We start from the raw sequence: 21,071 nt of genomic DNA on the forward strand, positions 1-21,071 counted from the left end.
TCCCGCTTCCTCACCATGATCATGCTCAGGATAATATTCAAATGGCTCCCGATCAGTGTCAGAAGTATCATCCGCCAAGCTGTCATTACTAGCCACTCTGACCATGGCAACTCCCTTTACGTGGAAATCGCCTTTCAACTACCGAACAGACTCCAGGCCATTCAAAAGTAAGGGAAAACAATGAAAAATATATTGTTAGATAGGTGAGCACAAGTAATCACAGTGACAGATAACCTGCTGTTGTTAAGGCAATAACAATAGAGAAAAACCATCTTAAGGTAACAACGGCAATTCAAAATCGACCATCTAATACATGGCTTCAATTAATGGCCTCAAACAATAGTTTTGTGGTCTAAGATCCATGGTTTACATATAGATTTATTTCTTTTTGAAGAAATGAGGTTGGTCCTAAATAGTAAGGGGGGGGGGGGGGTAAAGCATTTCGGCCTTCCGATTATGGCCTCCACATGACACTGCAGGACCAGAATCACCCACACTTAAAAAGAGAAGAATTGTATTTGTTCAGATTTTAATTTAAACTCAAATAGTAGGACTGACTAAAATCTTAGAAATTTCCTTAGAAATGTGTAAAGCATGCTGTTAAACAACGTGGTTCTTTAAGAGAGCGTAACTCAACAGAACAAAATGATCACATGCAAGGGTGCATTCATAAATCATGTCTCAATCACCTGTATGCCCAAAAGGAGAATCCCAGCTTCAGTCATAATGAAGGGAGCATACAGAAAGAATAAAGAAGAAAGCGTGATTGACTAGGTATTCAAATTTGTTTTTGCTGAAAAGGAGTCTCCGAAGATGCTGTGCTCCGTTTAACCTGCTGTGCGACAGACTACAGCTACCTTTTGGATTTTTCAATGACATTTTTGGGAGGCTGTCCCGAAATGGAAGGCAAGTCCTTGCCAGACTTTGCCCTCTCAGATGGTTTTCCCTCAAGATGCTGTTTGCGGGTTTTCTTTAGGTCCTGAAAAGATTACTCACCCAGGGAGGGCTGTCCTGAAGCCATCCATTTCTGGAGCCACATATGTAGGAGTCCATCTCTGTCATTGATGGTTTTTGTTGACTATTATCCAAAATGTACAACCCTTGGCCTCGTGCAGTGAGCAGACAATATATGTATTCAGAATGCAAATCTTTTGCAGAAGGTCTTTTTGCTACAGGAGGCATAAGTAATTAGTACATATTTCTTTACATCAGACATTCTGAAGAAAATAAATGCCCGTCACACAAGCTTCAGCCCAAGAACAGAAGTTTTGCTAGAGGAACTATCTCAGGAATTTCTAAGGCACACTGGAAACACTACTGGTTTTATATTTAAGAGACAAATGTGCTTCTGAGCTGAGCTCTGAAGGGGACTGCCTTCCACACAATGTGCAGTAGATAATCTGACATATAGCAGTAACAGGGAGAGTGCAATTCAAGCTGTTCTCACCTTATAGATTGGATGTTTGGGCATCGCTAATGAGATAACTAGGATCCTAAAACAAATGCTTAAAGTTTGTTTCTAGGGAACTTAGAACATAAAGCTACTGCGTATATATGTGAAGCTTTCACCTTTATGACCAAGACCGATTAAAGTATGTGAATCTATAACAGATCCAATGCTGAAGAACCGTATGTTTTCATCTATCAAGTCCCTTAACACCAGATTACTTATCAACCAATCATTTCCCTCATCTATTTTGCAGTTTTCAAAATGTGATAGGTACCTTCATGACATAGTTAAAAGTTTTGTTTTTATCACTTTGTTGAAAGGCATTCTTGTTTTAACAAAGAGTGGCTTCTCTGAAGGGAAGCTTAGACTCAGGATGCCTAATTCCATGACTTCTAAAACTTAAAAGGCATTTTAGGGTAGCTAAAGAGCTTAGGGGCTATTGTATGTCGTTGTTTTTCTCAACTGGGCAAGTTCCCACTTAGCAGGTCATGGTATGGGATTGTCCTCCTGTTCACAACTCCTGCATCTCTCTATTCTGGGCAAATTGGTGTAGCAACAATGCTACCAAGACTACTCATATCCACCTACAAGGCAAGGAGTCATTCATCACAATTCAGCTGCCCTCTACTGGAAGTGTAGAGCCAAAGTTAAAAAGGGACTGGACACATTTAGGACTGTGATCCGTAAGAAGATGCAGAATGACTTCCTCACTATCTGGTAAATGCACTGGAGGTATTAAATTGGGATTATCATGCACTGGAGTATCCTCTAGAAAAATGTACTTGATTAGTTACTGGATAAAGTGAGTTTCGCTATGTAATTTGTAAAAGATGAAACTGCTAACTGATTGGTGAAATTAGCCAAATAAATATAAAGAATTCCATTTGCAATATCAGGAACAAAGAAAATTGTGCAAAGCTTTAATACTTATACACTTTTTCTCCTTTAATGGGGATTCATAAATTCAAATCTATAGTTTCCCATTTACACAAAGATTACAATTCATAACACTTCGCTTAGTGTAGTTACTTAAGCTTATCCAGTATTCTATTCGGTTTTTCCTATATTTACAATTTATTTAGGCTATATAAAAGCCTTCTCCCAGGCATACTGTTTTCATCCATCTAAAATGCTGATAATTTAGGATAGGTTTTATTCATTATCGGTTGTTGATGAATGTCAGCTGTATTAGTTAATTTAAGAAGTCTTCTTTAGCAACCCCTTAATGTTATCACAGAGTTTCCGAACCTCTTCTGGTCACTTAATGTTGCGTTTCTACCTACCTACATTTCCACACTAGAGAAAGTGTATCTTTATAAGAATCAACTTGTTAGCCCACTTCTTATAAGCCCCATATAGACTTTAAAGATCTCCATTCACTCTGGATGCCAGAGTGACCTTAAGTGTACACACAAAATGCCCAGAAAGTCAAGGTATTTTACTGCAGCAGCATAGTAAACATATTGGGCAGGATTTATCACCTCAGGGTTCAAAGCTTGCAAAAAGAGCTAAGAGGAGGTCGTTCACAGAAGACTATCATTGAGTCAATTTCAACAGAATCATGGATTCCTTAGTTGACATCCCAGTCATAAGAGACCTGTCGAGGAACAAAGAATATGTAGAAAAACTTGAAATAGACTTTGGAACGTTTGGCACAATTATCTGGCCTGGAGGAAGTACCAGGCTGGACCCTAGAGCTATCTGAGAAGAGGCAAGAATTTGTGGACCCTAAATTCACTATATAGCGACCAAGAGGTTTCCCATAAAAGCATCACAAAAACTGCAACATTGAAATGTGATTGTAACGTTTTATCTTGATGTTAAATACTGGAATGCCCTCCCCTGCTCCTTGAAAGATACTTCTAATCACCTTCAGTTTATAGAATGACTGAAAACATTATTCACCCAAACCTGTGCCCTGGTAAACTAAATCTGTGTTCAGAATCACCAGGGCATCCTTCTGGGTAATAACAGTGTTTATATATTTTAATAAAACAACAAATACTGATAAAGAAGCTAAAGAACTCCACACACCCACTCCTATAGGACAGCAAAGGGGCTGTGATAGATTGTCTCATCTCACCATTTAGTAGCCTTTTAACAAGGCAGCATTAAAGAACCACTGGTAGATTCCTCAAGGCGTAAACTTGTAAAGGAGGACATATTAAGCATATATGTCACAAAGGAAACTAGGCTCCTCTTTTAGGTCACAAGTGGAATTCAAAACCATGTGAAATCCATCATACACAGGCTGTAGGTATGATAACACAGCTACAAAAGTCACCAGGCATGGCCCTAAAAATAAAGACTATGAATGCATGTTAGAACTACAGGAGTTACACTGAAAATAAACTATATTAAGAGTTCGATGCATTAGCTTTCGGAGATCCATAAAGCCCTCATGTGCAATGATCAGGCTAGAAATCTTCACTTTTTTCACGTAGACACAGGAACACCTGCACACACTTGCATAACGGGTTCCCCTATTGAAACAAATTGTGTAAACTGTACTCTACATGTTTGGGAGCTACCGTCTTCATTCCTCTTAAATACGAGCACAAAATAATTGCTGGTTGAAGGATAGACAATAGGAAATGGCAGTCTTTTACTGAAACAAAGAAACATTAAAAAAACAATACAGGGATGCTAGCATTCAGTCACACAATAGACAACCGTTAATGTTGTATGTTCCAAATCAGTCAAATAAAGTGTTTGATCATACTGTAGTCACCAGCCTTGCTCTACTAATCAGATTGGTTTGTTAATATTAAGAAAAGCTGGTTTACAAATGGTCAGTCAGCACTGTGCATCCTAATAAAAATATGCACAAATGCTAGATTTTCTTCATCCATATAAACATTGCATAAGAGCAACATATTGACAAGAAAGAAACAATTACAATTAAACCTGCAATTCACTCACTGCAAAAATTACATTTCAGGAAACAAAGCCAGCAAGCAGCATAGTGAACAACATGACGCAAACAGAATCCTTTGGGGGCAAGTGGGCTCAATTTATCTTCAAAAAGCAAGAATACGGCTGCAATTACAAAGCACATTCAATGGCAACTACCTCTTAACCGCCCAGTATACAAGTATACTGGCCTGTACCATGTCCCTACTAGCACCATTGACTGTCTATCATTCACTTTGAAAATTAGGCATTACAGAAGGATACTTCCTTAGTGATAAAAAGTCCAAAACTCTCCAAGTGTCTCAAACCTCATTAATGGGAGAATCCATGAGCCTAAAACACTTAAGTGCCTGCTCTTACAGAGGAGACCAACAACATGCAAGGGGTCCTGCAACCATAGCACTTAAAGGTGCCAACAGGAGTCGCCTGCAGACTCGTGTGGTTGCAATGAAGGTTACCAATAGGTCTTACAATGGTATTGCCAACATTACGTTGATCTAGTGCTAGATACAATGCTCAACGTATAAAAACAAAGCTGGGGCCCTCTTATGGCACAGTTTTTTAGGTTTGGAAGCACATATGGGTCCTGTGTTGGTGTGGGCCATAGAACATTAAAAGGATACCTGTAAATTAAATTCTACAGTGTTTGTGTTTAGCTGGAATATGTATGAATCAAACTTTCTGTAATGAACTTTAAAATTCCAAATTTGTAGTTCTGTTTAACTCAAAGTATCAATTTTAAGTTTGTATTGTGCGGATCTATGCTACCCAGCCCAGCCACCCAGCTCAAAATTGTACATCAAGCACAAAAAGACATTAAAATACAACCACCAAAGTAACTTTAGGTATCCATTATTTTGCAACTGCTCTTCAAACTGATTGGTTACATTATCATCACATAACAAATTTGTTTCATTAGAAATATCTAGTTCACACATGTTGCTCTATTGCTGATAAGTACTAAAATATCCACTCACCAACAAACTTTTGGCATTTGCAGCTCTCATCTAACCAATCCGGAGTCACAATATGCTTTGCTATGGAGATCGCAGTGAGAAACTTTACAGTTCGTGTCACTTTGCTGGCAACCAAGTGTGTGCATTTGTGGGCCGAATCTGCAACCTCTCCTCCAAGAAAATATAGCTTCTGAAACACAAAAGATTTTCGGTTTACATTAAAAAGTGAAAGTCTAAGTAGAATTACAAAGCTACTGCTGCCGAAGTCCCCATCAATGTAGATCCATGAAATGTATAAAAAACCGACTTCTGAACATGTATTTGCAAAGTTAATAGGTCTGCTGCTGGCAAGCTGATGTGACTTTTTTAAAATTGGGTGCGTATTTCAAATAATAATAAGAAAAAAAAGTAAACATCGCTTCCTTAACATGGCAGTCATATGCTTCCAATAAACATTTTACATTCTTGAAGAAAAAAAAAATCTCAGAATTCCAATAGAACATACAATACAGTATGCATGCTTCCTACCTGGCATTTGAAGGTAGAACAAGTTCAGAAATCCTTTTGATTTTTAATACACATCACAGGAAAATATGAACCTGATTGATGGAAAGAAAAGGTACTACTGGCCTTAAACTACTGCACCCTGAACAAATAATTTAAACATCCAAGAATTAGTTTAAAAAAAAAAAAAGTTTACAGAGAAAAACCACTGGAAAAATAATTTACTGTCCCAGAAACCCTAGCACTAGATTGCATATATTTAAAGGTAGATGCACATAGCCTCAAAGAAGAATGGTTAACTGTTGACACTTTAAAAGCTCAACCAAAGTATGTATATGCTTAATTTATGCATGTATTTGGAATAGGGACAGCTTTAACAGTCACACCACTATAATATGAATAAACAGAGTTAAACATTCGCCTCTTTAAAGACCATTACCTCATAATGCATTAACAGTCTACAATCTAGCCACATTGTCACTAGTTTACAGAGTTCTATTGTTTTGTGGCTAGGTTTGTGCTTTGAAATACCACATGCACAATTTTAAAATAAAAAATAAAACATGCATATACAGTGTGATTTGGGGTTCAGTCTTCTTCACCCACTGATCCGTGCAACTGCCATTCACATTTTGCTTCGACCCACAATTGCATACAGCTATGCTTTCCTGTTTTCAGCTTCTATTTGTTGTGGAGTCCACTGGGTTATTTTCAGTGTTATCTCAAGTTTAAAAATGTGGTAATTAAGGTTTACTCTTTTTTGCACCATACAAAACATGGGGATTGTGTTTTTCCAGTGCTTAAAAAGAAATTTGCTTTTATTTCCTTGCTCCCTTTTCATTCATATTTAAAAATAGTTTCCCTTATTTCTTACTTCAATCTGCCATCTTTGTTCCTCGAATGCTTTCATTCAGGTAACTAATTTTAGCGCCCTATCTGAATTCTTAGTACTTAAACCCTTTTCAGCAGTTTACACCACACATGTCAAGCTTGTACATGGCTGAATATATATTTGTACCTCCTTAAGATTTGATTGGAGTGGAAAAAAAGGTTAATAGGCATTTAACCACACTATTCTGCTGCTCTGTTCTTTAGACAAATGGCAAAGATCAGCAAAAGATGTTCTACTTCGAACAGGAGAAGTACATTGTGGGGGTGTTATTGCAAGCCAGTATCACACTGCCCGAATTTTGTTTTGAGATACAAAGAAAGAACTGGGATGAGAAATGTATTATGACGGTCTCATCTGGACCTATTAGTGCTCTGCCTGCTCATAAGGGAGAAGGCCGCCAAGGTATTAATATGCATACTGTATAGACACACAAAAAGAAGCAGAGAACTCTGGGTAGTTCTGAAGTTTAGGTGGAAAGCAGCTCTAGTATAGAGCACTCTCAACACCAGCGACACTCTAAATTTGCTCACCTCAAATGTCTGCTTTTTTATCAAAGTCTTTAATCGTAGGATTAACACAGTGCCATCCATGCTGAGATAGAACGGGACAAAGTATTTTGCCATTTCTACAGCAAAGTGTTTCAGCATAAGATTAGCACAGTGCTATCCATGCAGAGCTGTAAAATGGCCAAAGCGCATTTTCCCTGTTGGGGGAAGAACAAGCACAGCTCAATATGTTTTCATCAAATGCAGTTAACAATATCACTTGTAAAACGCCTAGTTAAGTGTCAAGTTTTGTTTCAGCACAAACCGTTCCAAGCTTCATTTTGACATGAAGGAAGTAGGATTCGAAGTTAAACTTAGCGATACCGGGGATGTTAAATAACATATCCTACTTTAGTGCACTGGCACAGAATGGGTCTAGGCACCTGTTATTCCTGAAATTGAGGCGATTGCCTCTTCATGGTTGAGCTGTACTGTCTGAAGTTCATACACCATCAACTCAAGTTTTCAGAGTTAAAGTAGATGCTTAAAGCTGGCTCAATTTCAGCAAACCTAGCATTCATTTTGGCTAAACCATCATAAAGTCGAGGACATGACTAAGGAATGGATTATCCCTAATTAAAATGGTAGTATCCGCTGAACATACCCAGGTTGCAGACATAAGGGGAAATAATTGTGGCTTCCATCAATAGACTATTGATCTATATAGGAGCTACAATCTTTTATCACTAAGAGAAGGGGGCTGCTCAGGCAACCTAACATACAGTAAAATATATATTTCAATACAGCGTAATTATGAAGTTGAATTAAGACCAGTTAACTGTGTACATACAAATCCCCGCATGGGAGCAGGAGGAGTGTTTAAGGACAGTGTTTTGTCCTCAGTTCAATTACTTATTACTTCAATATCACATGGTCGATTTCACACCACAGATTTTAACAATATAAATATTGAAAACTTGAAATCCAGATGATTACTCTGCACGGCAACTAAAGTAGAAAAAACCCAACATATTGATTGTTTCTGCATCGAGCATAGCTAATAAAACTAGAAGGGTTAGACTTAACAGATGGAGATTTGCAAAAAGATTATTCAAATTATAAAGCCATTGAGCTGCTAGGCATGAAGGCACCCTGATTTGGTAGGATTACCACAGGCACAACAGGCAATCTCTTTGACACAACCAAGATTTTATTGTCAAGGTTTAAGAAAAGTACTCTGTAGTATGAACACATGCTAGCTGAATTTCTGGTTTGAGAGGTGATCAAAGGGGTGATGACCATATTTCACTGCCCATTGCAAATCCATGTACTAATGCAGCTTTAGTACATACATAAACTAGTTATAACTCTGTTATTTGGCTGACATAGCCTAGAGTATTGCCATTCGCCTGACAGAAGAGTTGTTTAAGAATTAGCATCAGCAAGGAATTCCATGAGAGACTGTTCATTCAAAGCAAGAATTATTTGGTCAAGAAAGAAACTAATCATTTGGGTTAACTATCCATCACCTTGGATCCAAAATATTCCTTAAATCATTAATTCTTTAAATATTCCCAGCAAAATGAAAGGTGATGCAATATAAAGCATATGCATGGGCTTTCTACTGCCTAATATACGAGTTAAGTGACTTACTAGGGTGTCTTCTTTATTCTACATAGCAGTAGAAGTTCAGAGTCCGAAATAATATGCCTTTCTGCTGCTTGCTTAAAATTGCTCATTCCTTTGTGTAGACGTCCTGGAGGGCATCACAACGAACCAGCGACAGTGAGAATGTTATTTTCCCAGACGTCATGAATGTCATTAGTTTGAAAGGAGCCGAACCATTTGGCTGTCAGTTCCAACAGCTTCATACCAACATAATGGGGCTATCGGATGTTAGGTGGTGAAAGCCACCAACAAAGCCAAGCAAGAACAAAGCAAGGTCACTTTTAGCCAGACAAAAAAACAAAAACAATCAAGAGCAGCTGGACATCCAGATAGACCATCTCTGTGCTACTACTGGGTCAGAGCTTTCACTGGGGTCAGGTCATGAGGGAAGAAATAATGTAGGGTCTAAGTTAAAACCTACATGTATTAAGAAGAGAGGCTTGTGGTTAAGGTTTAACATTTGTTGAGTAATATAAGGTACGGAGTAAGGTACACTTTGACAATGGGGAAGGATAAAAGGAGGTTAAGGTACAAGGAAGGGATCGGATAGAAATCTAATTACCCAGGAATGCACAAAGAATAATTCAGTGTTTTAGAAGCCTAGTAGGCTAAAGAATGTTAGCATGTTAGATATGGCAAAAGCCAATTTGGGAAAATATAAAAATGAGAGCATAGCATAGCTTTGTGTTTAGTGTGTAGTAATACCTTGCTTTCTCGTGTCCGTGTAGCATCTTGTTGAAATTTTGCCTGAATGGCGTGTAAAGGAGACTGATGTTTTAACCTTAGGTTAGCGCTTGAATCATAATTAGAATGTTATAGATGGCATTGCGAAACATCGGATGATGTTTTAGCAGGAATGTGTAATGACTGACATGCTCTCCCAGGATAACTTATTATTTTAGTTTGTCTCACCATCCTCATTTAGACAGGCTCAAGTGTGTCTGCTATTCATCCTTACCGTAATTCAAACAATACCATGTTGGCACTTAAACTAGTGGCCTCTTCCACTACGCTCAAGAGGCTGGACACATTCTGCCCTTGAAAACCACAAAGACTTGAGACGTTGACTCAGGCAGTTAATTTACTGTATTTACTTTTAACTATAAAAGTATGAATGCGATACATACTTATGTTACAATACTAATCCAGCTCTTAAACAGCTACCCTGTCCTGGAATTCGCTCCTGGTGGATATAAAGTTCAAACCCTTTGTTACTTTTTTTCTAGCAACATCTGAAGAACCATCATTTCAACCCTAATCTATCCCAGCAACCCTACTGAGCTCTCTGCCCATGGGTTCTTGCCCTCAGTCTAAAATCATGTAGTACCCTTTATGATATACTACAGTCTTTTGTATTCTGTTCTCACCCACCATCGGGTGTCATAACCTCTGTGTAGGTTGATAAACCACCATCGCCTTAAATCAGTCACTGTCATGGTTGTCGCAGTTTACTAACAATTATTGTGGTCGCTGTTCACAGTTATCACTGCATAGGACACTTATCGACCAAATGACCTACCTCCGAGTATATACCTAATCTAACAATACATACTGCGGTCTCATATCGCTTCTTATTGTTTGTTCTCAATCAGATTCTGTGATCTGGGTCTGTTAAACATTCACTACTTTAAAATGCCATTTACACAAGTTATTTATATAAAATGCTCACATGCTTCTCTTGCACCTGGGAGCTATATTAAACTTAAATAAACCAAGAATTGACTGATATGGGCATGAAGCGTTGAAATGTAAAAAGGGAAGCAACAGAAATATTACAATTTAAATCGGACAGGGAAAGGGTAAGCCTATGAGTGGTATGCATCCATGACAGTAATTTCTCAAAGAATTAGATAACTAATGATGAATAAACAAAAGCATAGGGATATATGTGATAGGGTACAAATGCAATGAAGGAGCTGAAAGTCGTAACTGAAAGGAACAAGCAAGAAGGTCAGTGTCATCAAACAATCAGTATCACACACTACAATGACACAAACAGACATCATTTCATTTTAATACCTTGTCCATAAGACATAACTGTTACAGAAAAAGTCTGTCACAATGATACATGGCTGGAATGATTTCAAATCCAGCATCGGAGGCTCTGGCTCCAATGCTGGGCAACGTGAGCAAGCAAAGGCTGGAAACCGGAATGGTGCACTACAGTAAAACCAGTACTCCAGGCACAACATTTTAATCAAATTAAGTAATAGTGTATGGTATTTGCCACACAAATTATTTGCTGGTGGAGCAGTGCGTCTTGCCATAAAATTGATGACAACTGTTAGATTTAGTTAACCCTTACATAACTTATGTGAAAAGTTCTTTAATGCCACCTTAGAGATCGCCACTTCATTCTGTACTCAATGAAAGTGCTGGCATCAGAGTGGATGATGCATTTAGGCAAGCTTAGATAATGCTGCTCACAATTATGTGATGCTTGTGTTTTGCTTGTATAGTTGCACTCATGTATGTTAGCAAAAGAAGGATGTTTGAACACTCTACTAAAAGATTATAAACACCTCTAATTATTTTAGAAAATTGCTAGGGCAAATTTCAACAATGAAAGGGGCAACAAACAGCGTGGCAGTGTAGTCACGCCAAAAGGGAACCGGTGTCCCTCACACTAGGTTAATTAGCCTAACAGTCAAAGCAAAATAATTTCATACAATTATTTAGAAATTCTCATAAATGGTAAATCTGCATCAGATATTTGTAATGGCTGAGCGACTGAGTTCGTTCACAGTGGCAATGACCAGCAATGAGTGGCAATGACCGGTCTTGGTGCTACAGTCGGTAGGTAGGACCCATTAGTCTAAAAAAAAAAAAAAATAGAATATATTTATAGTTGGTGTTATCCAGCAATCTAGGGAGCTAGAGAGGTTATGTGCTGGGGCAAATTCACTAGTACCCTAGGATCTAATGACTATTTAAATACATAACATGTAGATTAGCAAGAAATACACATTCGCACTGCAAAAATACCAAATACATTTGACTCTGCCAAGTGGGTCTCAACATTACAAATTGCCTAAAAGGACAGTCCGACATCTGACAGCTTGGGTTCGAGGAAAAGCCCACAGGAAGGTCAGAAAAAAAAGGAAGATGTTTCATAAAGGAAAGAAACAAGCTGACTGGGAGGTTTGGGTGTACAGGCAGTTGGCTGAATAGATAAAATAGAGATACAGGCTTCAGTCACTATCTTGTACTATAGAGGTATACCCCATGCTAGGCTTAAAGCACTTTTCGAAGTGTTGCCTAAGTAGCTTCTCAGTATATATATTTTATGTAGAACTGACAAGCTCACGCACTGATTCAAATTTAATCCGGTTCCTTTTGCCCTTCAAGGTGTTTGTAGAAAAGCTATTAAAAAAAACAAAAAGATCGAGGCCTTGGTGATTTTGGGCCTGTGTTAATTCTAATAGAGCATTCAGGTTGAAATGTTTTGGGGCAAAGACTTCCAATATTTTGATTGTCAGTTTTCATTCTGACCAATGGGAAACATTTTATTGAGGAGGAATGCTGATTCTGTAGTAGGGGATCTCTGTGTATAGTCCTAATCTAGTGAATAGTCCCGCTCATGTGCGGGGACCCAGGAGCAATCAAAACTAATCTCTTAAGCGGTCTTAATGTGCAGTCCTGCATAGACACTTAAGAGAGAATTTAAAGACAAATCATGCAGCCTATACCTAACAGGCTACACTGTCCAGTACTTCAACTTGATATTCCACCAACATTAAGTTCAGCACAGCCTGCCGAGTTTCTTTCATAGAAAAACTTGCCCTTTTACCAAGAAAGCCTTTGGAAGATAAGAGAGGAAGGGGTGGACAGACAAGCCCCATAGGCTGCCATTATGTGGCTCAAAAAGGGATACTGTGCCTTTAAGGAAACTTTCCAGAACTCTCAGTATCCCAGAATGCACAGCAGTTCCCCTCCACTTTCAGTTCTTTTTTCCGGCTCCTGCTAGCAGGACCCTGGGGCATTGAGCTCTCCCTTTTTAGGGTTTATTTCAATTTTTTTTTGCACTTTTAAAGTGTTCGAGTGTGTTCACTCGACGTGTTTTTGAGTCTTCTTTAATTACTGGTTTTTTTCCGGTAATTCTGAGCCCTCATTTATCAAATATGCCTGCCTTATTTGATAAATGCCCTGAGTGCTCTAGGAAGAAGGCCAAGTCCGATCCACACAAGGTGTGTATCCTGCGTCTCCCTTCTACACATGTTCCTGAGGAGTGTGAGATCTGCAAGACTTTCTCATCCAGGACCCTGAAGGACAGACAGAAGATCAGGCTCCAAGGACTGGAGCAAAGAAAACATCAAGGTCAAGGTGGGTCTGGGCATGCTGGATCTGCTTCATCTGCCCGTGCTGAGGCCTCTGGGGGGCTCCCCAGTGAGAAGGAGGCCAGAAAACGCCACCGGTCTCCGTCGATAGCCTCGACGTCGACAGCCTCAACGTCGGCGTCGAGAGGAATGACCACGGTCTGTTCCCTGTTTTCCCAGTCGAAGCGGCGTCGACGTTCGACGTCGAGGGGACTGACGTCGAGACCTACGTCGAGGTCGGATACAGATTCGATGTCGTCGTCGAGTCATCGACGTCAAGAGAAGTCACGCCGGCGAGGCGACACCGCCGTTCGCCGTCGACTAGGCGTTCGGCGTCAAGGAGGAGATGGTCGACGTCGAGAAGATCGACGTCGAGACGAAGAGCGTCGAGGTCACGGCGATCTTCGACGTCGAGAAGGAGAAGTCCAACGTCAAGACACAGTTGATTAGAGACCAGCAGCCCTTCGTTCAGGATCTCCATGAAATCCTCCTTCTCCTTGGGAAGGAGGTCAGCGAACTGTTTGAGGGACTCCCACAGAGCCTGATCGTACCTCCCCAACAGTGCCGAGGCACTAGCGGCCTTCATGGAGGTGGCGGACGTCCCGCAGATCTTCCTGCCTGCCGAATCCATCCAGCGGCTCTCCTTGTCTGGAGGCACTTTAGATGATTGGGTGGTGGCATGTTGTTTCCGTGCCGCCGTCACTATCACAGAATCCGGTGCTGGATCCACCCTGAGAAATGCTGGGTCCGAGTCAGGAGCCCTGCACTTCTTTTGGAGCCTGGAGGGGGATGATTTCGTAGTCGCAGGAGTGAGGAACAACTACATGGCGGGCTCCTCCAATCCCGGAACCAATGGCAACAGAGGTCGAGACAGTTGCTTCTTATGAAGGGTCTCAAAAATGACTGAGGTCATCAGCGTGGGCACAGCAAGCGTTATGCCCAGCTTGCTCGCGCCTCTCAGCAGTACATCCTGGAAGGATATAATGCCGTCCACAGGCGACACCCTCATCCGAGGGGACCCCGACAGGGTAGGTAAGTAGTCCCTGGCGCTGGACGAATCCGTACGAGATTGAGACCTGCCCCTCCTGTGGCGCCGTCTAGATCTAGTAGACGAACGACAGCGACTCCTGTATATCCCTCTCCGTCCGGAGCGGGATCTAGACCTCCTCGGCCTTGGTCGTTCTGCAGGTTTCAGTGGCGGAAGTTGTGGCGGCCTGACCGGAAGCGTCGGGAGAAGAGGCCCTGTAGGCAGAGTCGGAAAGCGTGGTAACGAGGTCGTCCTCGGTGGAACAGGTGGACGTCCCTGAGGTGGCGGAAGTGGAGTCGGTGTTAGCCCACGATGCAGCGGGGGAGGAGGATGTTGAGGAGGAGGTGGCGGCGGAGGAGGAGGTGGCGGCGGAGGAGGTGGCGTCGGAATCCGATGGGCCGCATCCTTTGGCAACGGAGGCTGTGAAGTTAACCTCGGTTTAGGGGGTGAGTATACCACAGAGTACACAGAGCCCGGAGATTCCTCTCTCCTCTTCTTCCTGGCCTGACCCGACTGGGGAGACCGAGAGGCCGTGCCCCATGTCGATGAACGACGTCGCCGCCGTGCCCCCGATTATCTGGAGGAGCTTCTGGCGCCAGAATGCCTCCTGGATGACGAAGCCTTCCTCTTAGGTGCAGAGCGCCGCTTCGGCGTCGACGACAGAGTCTGCCCATGCGAGGCAAGATGATCAGGGGGCCGGGAAACAATCTATCCTGATAGCACCAAGCCTGCAGTCCACCAAAAAAAATCGGCCTACGGAAACAATGTAAAATTAGCCACGGTCCACAAGCCATTACACACAGAGAGTTACGCTATTTACACCACACCCCGAATAACGACAATAAACATGTCAGAAAAACCGTGATAGGGGGTGAAGAAAGATGATGATGACATACATATTTATACTTAAGTCAATATAGGCACCAGCTTCCATTTGGACAAAAACCATGCGGCTAGTCTCTCACCCTCGCTTAGAATAGTGCATTATGATATTCTAATGAAATTTTGTCTGAATATGATCAACATTGTAATTGGTTGTTCTTTTGTCCACCACAGATTTGCCGTTGCGTATTAATTATTGCCCCTGCATTTTCCTCGTGTGAATGCCCTGATGAAGGTGCGGCAATAGATCAGGCCTGGCACCGAAACGCGCGTTGGCGTTATCATCTCCCGTCCTGTGCTGAGAAGACCCTGCAGGACCGGTTCAACTTGTCACTCTGGAACTACATCAAGGATCTTGGATGAATGTTTAGTTTGTTGGTGGAGTGAATGTGTCATTTGACTGAATGATTTTGAATGTGTGAGGAGTGTGGTGTTAGGGGCTAACTTAGAGATTTTATGAAATTCCATTGTGTATTGTGAATTGCCTTTTAAGTATGTTTTTGTAAAGCAGAAAATAACTATAATAATGCATAATCTGCACTTTATATATAAAAAAATTAATAAAATGAAAACAAAAAACATGTGTTTATAACTGCCGCAAGGCTGATTCTGTGGTTTGGTCCTAGAATGTGGTGAGCTCAACTGTGTTAAATATAATCCATTGAACTCCTTGTGAGCCACCTTTATTAATCCTGTAGGGCAGACATTATCTCTGTTTGGTTGGTTACTGAAATGGTGGTGTTCAGCGGAGAACCTCCTCAAAGGGGTTCCCTTCCACAAGGACATTCCCACTCAGACCATCGTGATGGATGCTTATCTCCACGGCTGGGGAGCGCATTCCGGGGAGTTACAGATACAAGGAATGTGGTCCCCGACAGAGTCCACATATCGTATCAATTTCCTGGAACTCAGAGCGGTTCACTTGGCACTGAAGGCCTTTCATTTGTCCTTCCAGTCCAACTCTCTGCTTGTATAGACTGACAATACGACCACGATGTATTACCTCAACAAGCAGGGGGGTTCGAGATCGCGCACTGTCGCAACAGGCGCAGGCGATCTGGCACTGGCTGCTGGCCAGAGGACTGACGATAACGGCTACCAATCTGCCAGGTGTGCAGAATGTTCAGGCAGACGCGCTGAGCAGACTGATTCAGGAAAACCACGAATGGGTCATAAACAACTAAGTACTCCGAGACGTCTTCGCCAGGTGGGGCACTCCAGACGTGGATCTGTTCGCCACCGCCGAAAACAGCAAATGCCGAGACTTCGCGTCCAGGTATTACCAGCAGGGGACGCTGGGGAATGCGCTATGGATCAACTGGTCGAACAGCTTTCTGTATGCTTTTCCACCCATTCCCCTGTTTCCGGCGGTGCTCATCAAACTGTCCCAGTCCAGGGCGTGGATGATCCTAATTGCCCCGGAATGGCCCAGGCAGTGGTGGTTCACGGACCTGCTTCACCGGTCTCTTCTTCCTCCCATGCGGCTGCCGTGCCGGCCGGACCTTCTCACGAAGTTCGGGGGACAGATGGTACACCCCAACCTCTCGTCTTTGAGTTTGGCAGCATGGCTCCTGAGATAGTGCCATATGGTCATTTGAATTTCCCTGCAGATTGTATGGACATACTGAAGGAGGCTAAGAGACCTTCCACTAGGACTTCTTATGCTTACAAGTGGAAGAGATTCTGCATCTGGTGCAAGTCCAAGAACTATGATCCGACGACATGTAAGGAAGATGTCATCCTTCCGTACCTTTTGCGTTTGGCGCAGTCAGGCCTTAACTTCCATTCCATTAAGGTCCATCTAGCTGCGCTGACTGCCTACAGCAAATGCCCTTCACAGACTTCCTTTTTCCAAATTCCTGTGATAAAGAACTTTTTGGAAGGCTTGAAGAAAGTGTTTCCTCCTGTTCGTCTTCCTTAGCCTTCATGGGAATTGAATGTGGTGCTGTCCAGATTGATGAAGGAACCTTTCGAACCTATTCATAAGGCTTCGCTACAGCACCTGTCCTGGAAGGCGGCGTTCCTCGTGGCCATTACATCGGCCCGCAGGGTGAGTGAAATTCAGGCGTTGTGTTGCCAAGAACCTTATACTGTATTTCATGCTGCTAAGGTTGTAATGCGTACTCACCCTAAGTTTCTTCCCAAGGTTATTTCTGATTTCCACGTTAACCAGACTATAACGTTACCTACGTTTTTTCAGAATCCTTACACTTCAGCGGAAAGATCTCTTCATTCTCTGGAAGTCAGAAGGGTGTTGAAATGTTATCTGGATAAACCAAGGATATTCGTAGGTCAGACCAATTGTTTATCAACTATGGGTCAGTCAGGACTGGTTTTGCTACCTCTAAACAGTCCATCTCGAGGTGGATTGTGTCCTGCATACAACTGTGTTATCAAAAGGCTAATAAGACCTTAGGGGGTAAACCTAAGGCTCATTCCAAAAGGGGCAAAGCGGCCACGACAGCTTTGCTCCGTAATGTTCCCATTGCAGAGATCTGCAGGGCTGCCACTTGGAAGTCGGTCCATACCTTTGCTAAGCATTACTGTCTGGACTCTCATGCCAAGGCAGATGCTCAGGTTGGGCAAGCTTCGCTGCGAAATCTGTTCGCACAGTAGTGGAGTTGTGTTTCTTCTTCTCCACCGCCGCTTTGGTGTTGGGGATGGGCTTGCCATTCTATTCACTACATTATATCTATACACAGAGATCCCCTACTTCAGAAGGAGTAGTTTCTTAACTGTAACTCCAGTTCTGTAGTAGGGGTATCTCTGTTATAGTCATAAGCGCCCGCCCTCCTCCCCGGTGAAGAAAGATGTTCATGTACTGAATGCTACATGTCTAGCTTTATACGCCTCCAAAAGGAACTGAAAGTGGAGGGGACCTGCTGTGCATTCTGGGATACTGAGTGTTCTGGAAAGTTTCCTTAAAGGCACAGTATCCCTTTTTGAGCCACATAATGGCAGCCTATGGGGCTTGTCTGTCCACACCTTCCTCTCTATCTTCCAGAGGCTTTCTTGGTAAAAGGGGAAGTTTTTCTATGAGAGAAACTTGGCAGGCTGTGCTGAACTTAATGTTGGTGGAATATCTAGTTGAAGTACTGGACAGTGTAGCCTGTTAGGTATAGGCTGCATTATTTGTCTTTAAATTCTCTCTTAAGTGTCTATGCAGGACTGCACATTAAGACAGCTTAAGAGATTATTTTTGATTGCTCCGGGAACCCTGCACATGAGCGGGACTATTCACTAGATTATGACTATAACAGAGATACCCCTACTACAGAACTGGAGTTACAGGTAAGAAACTACTCCTATTTGATTAAACAGGCAACTCAAAATAGCTGTAATTTCTGTTTCCTTCAGATCAGTGAGCCGCATATTTTGGTACATGCCTTTTATTTAGCTAGCTTATGTACAGAATAGAACTGAAACGGTTTGCTTAGCATGAGGGTTATGAAGACGCAAACCAAGTGATTCTTTAGAAGTGAGCTTAGTTGTCGAGAACGGTGGGCATTAAACTCCCAACAAAGGGTCTGTTTACAGCGATCAACATTTAAGCAACTGTTTCCACTTTCTATGTTCCATGCTACCACAATTCAATTTGATGAATATAATAAATCATTTTTTTATACTGCCCATCTATAATAACCACGAAATTTATTGAGAACAATCAGGCAATTCCAAGGTGTAAAGAAAGAAAACCATTGATCGCATAGTTTGTCAGCACTACAGCTTCATGATCGTGTTGGTGAAAAAGAGCAATCTAAAAAGGTCAACTTCTTAAAGATATAACATGGTATGATTAAAATTTAAACCATTAGACAAACGTTACTTTAACAGTTCAATTCTCATGTAAGTTATTAATGACAGGAATTTTGGTCTTTTCTTGACTAATATAACATGCACTCTTGAGTTTTAGACAAGGTGACTGATTACTCGACAACAATACAACCAACAGCTCTTGCATTCAGGAATATCTATGCTTATTTTGAATCATTAAAAATCAAAACTGTAGGTGACATCTGAAGAATTGTCATACACTGACAGAATCATTTCACTCCAAGGAGTTAAGATGGGTGAAGAACAAATTGAGTTTATGGTACTTTCCCTCCTTATTGGGATTCTGGCAAATTTTCTAATGTGATAATGGTTTTGTTGTAGTAGCCAATGCACATTACTCCCCAACAATCATATTAGCACTTAGGCTGAGCATAACTGGAAACAATAAGAAAGCATAATGTACTATAACAAACAGAAAAAAAAACACTATACCTTGATGTATTGTTGCACTTGAGCAGGTTCGAATCCTGTGAACAGCACAAGAGGAGTCAATTCGGGTGCCAACTTTTTTGTCGGTGGTGGTATGTCTTCAATTCTACAGAAGGAACATTTTCAAAACAAATGATATATATGAATACAATTAGAGTTTTTATAACTTGGTAAAAACAACAGGAATTAAGTTAGAGGTAATGAGTTAATGGGAACGGTTACAAACCTCTCTAACCACATTTCTTGAGGATACTCTACCAGCAAATTCCTACCGTATTGAATATATGTAGACACTAGTATGAATCTGGAAACCTTTTATAGTTATCTGCCAGTAAATGGTGCTATCTTGGCACTGGAAAGGGCGCATGTGGGGCATCACTGGAGTCCTATAATCACCACCCTGGTGCACACATGTCAGTTCCTTTCAATTTTTTCCATGCGCTTAGAGGCAGAGACAAAGTTATCATATTGATCGATGTGGGGTGCAGCAACAAACCTGGAACCTTATTAAGATACAAGTCCTATGACCATCTGTCAGGCATGGGAGGTGGGAGGGATTAGTGAGGACATCTGCATGAGATAGAGAATCAATCAGAAATCTAGTTGCTAAAGGCAAGTACATTTATCTTCTGATGTATTTTTCTAAATGAAGATTCAAACAGTAGGTAGCTGGGTTCTTGTTGCAATATCACCCTACTTTTTGTCTGGTATTTGTTACAACTTTGACTGAAGTGTACTGGATTCCTGCTAACCAGTTCTACAGTACAAGTGTTCTTTCCCTAAAAAGGTTCAATTGTTTTCCCCAATTGGCAAAACCTTTAGCACCCTCTGTAAGTCCCTACTAAATGGTACCACTGGTACCTTGGGCCTGAAAAGAAGGGCCAATAAGGGCTGCAGCACGATAGATGGGCCACCTCACCAAACACATGCAAGGCTGCCATTTCAGGCTGCTTGTCTTGGTCCAGACAAAAGTGAAAACACAACATGTCACACATGCTTGTGTGTCATGTCACCTACTACTGCTTGTAATATTTGTATGTCACCCCTACAGCAGCCATAAGGCAGGGTGCTGAATATTAAACGTAAGAGCATACCTGCATGAGCAGATATGCCCCTGTGCTGGTCAGTCCAATTACTGCCAGTACAAGTGACCAGGGAAGCCATTATAAAACATGTGCTGGACACTGGTGAAAACGAATTCCCTAGCTACATGATGGCTTCTCTGGAAATAGGGATGTTTGGTAAACCCACCTGGATGCGATTTACCAATACATGCACTCCGAGGGCACCTTAGAGGTGCCTCCTGAAGCCCTACCAGCCTCTAGTGTGCTTGCTGACTGGTTTCTCCAAGTCTCCCACCAGAGACTCTGTTCTGACCTGCTAGGGTGAGAGTCTTTGCTCTAAGGAGACCCAGAACAAAAGCCTGTCTGGGAAGAAGGTGTACCACCCCCTCCCACAGGATGACCTTCTTATTAGTCTCCTTGGGTCTGCAAGCTTCAAAGAAGCTGCCACCTTGGAATGTGAATCTGGCTCCCCTCACAGGAGAGGAAGCCACCCCCGTCCCGAGCCCCCTTAGACCCTGGACATGCAGGAAAATTAGCTAGTCAAGTAGGCATGCCACCTCCAGACTAGTACCATCCCTAAGGTGGGCTACTATGAGGTGGACACAATTTTTCTGAAGTAGCCATCTTTGTGATGGCACACTTCGGAATTTT

The 21,071-nt window shown here is 41.9% G+C and overlaps 1 protein-coding gene across 2 annotated transcripts in view; it reads right to left on the reverse strand.

Annotated features, from left to right (window-relative positions):
- PAXIP1 (PAX interacting protein 1) overlaps positions 1 to 21,071 on the reverse strand; it is a 179,008-nt gene that overhangs the window by 23,686 nt on the left and 134,251 nt on the right. For both annotated transcript variants that reach the window (XM_078663248.1, XM_078663249.1), the window contains exons 15-16: positions 19,360 to 19,462; positions 5,341 to 5,509 (exon numbers count right to left, since the gene is read on the reverse strand). In XM_078663248.1, coding sequence (XP_078519374.1) covers positions 5,341 to 5,509; positions 19,360 to 19,462 — 272 coding nt within the window. The remainder of the gene's footprint in view (positions 1 to 5,340; positions 5,510 to 19,359; positions 19,463 to 21,071) is intronic.

This window comes from Lissotriton helveticus, chromosome 10 (assembly GCF_964261635.1).
Source record: "Lissotriton helveticus chromosome 10, aLisHel1.1, whole genome shotgun sequence".
NCBI classification, from domain to species: domain Eukaryota; kingdom Metazoa; phylum Chordata; class Amphibia; order Caudata; family Salamandridae; genus Lissotriton; species Lissotriton helveticus.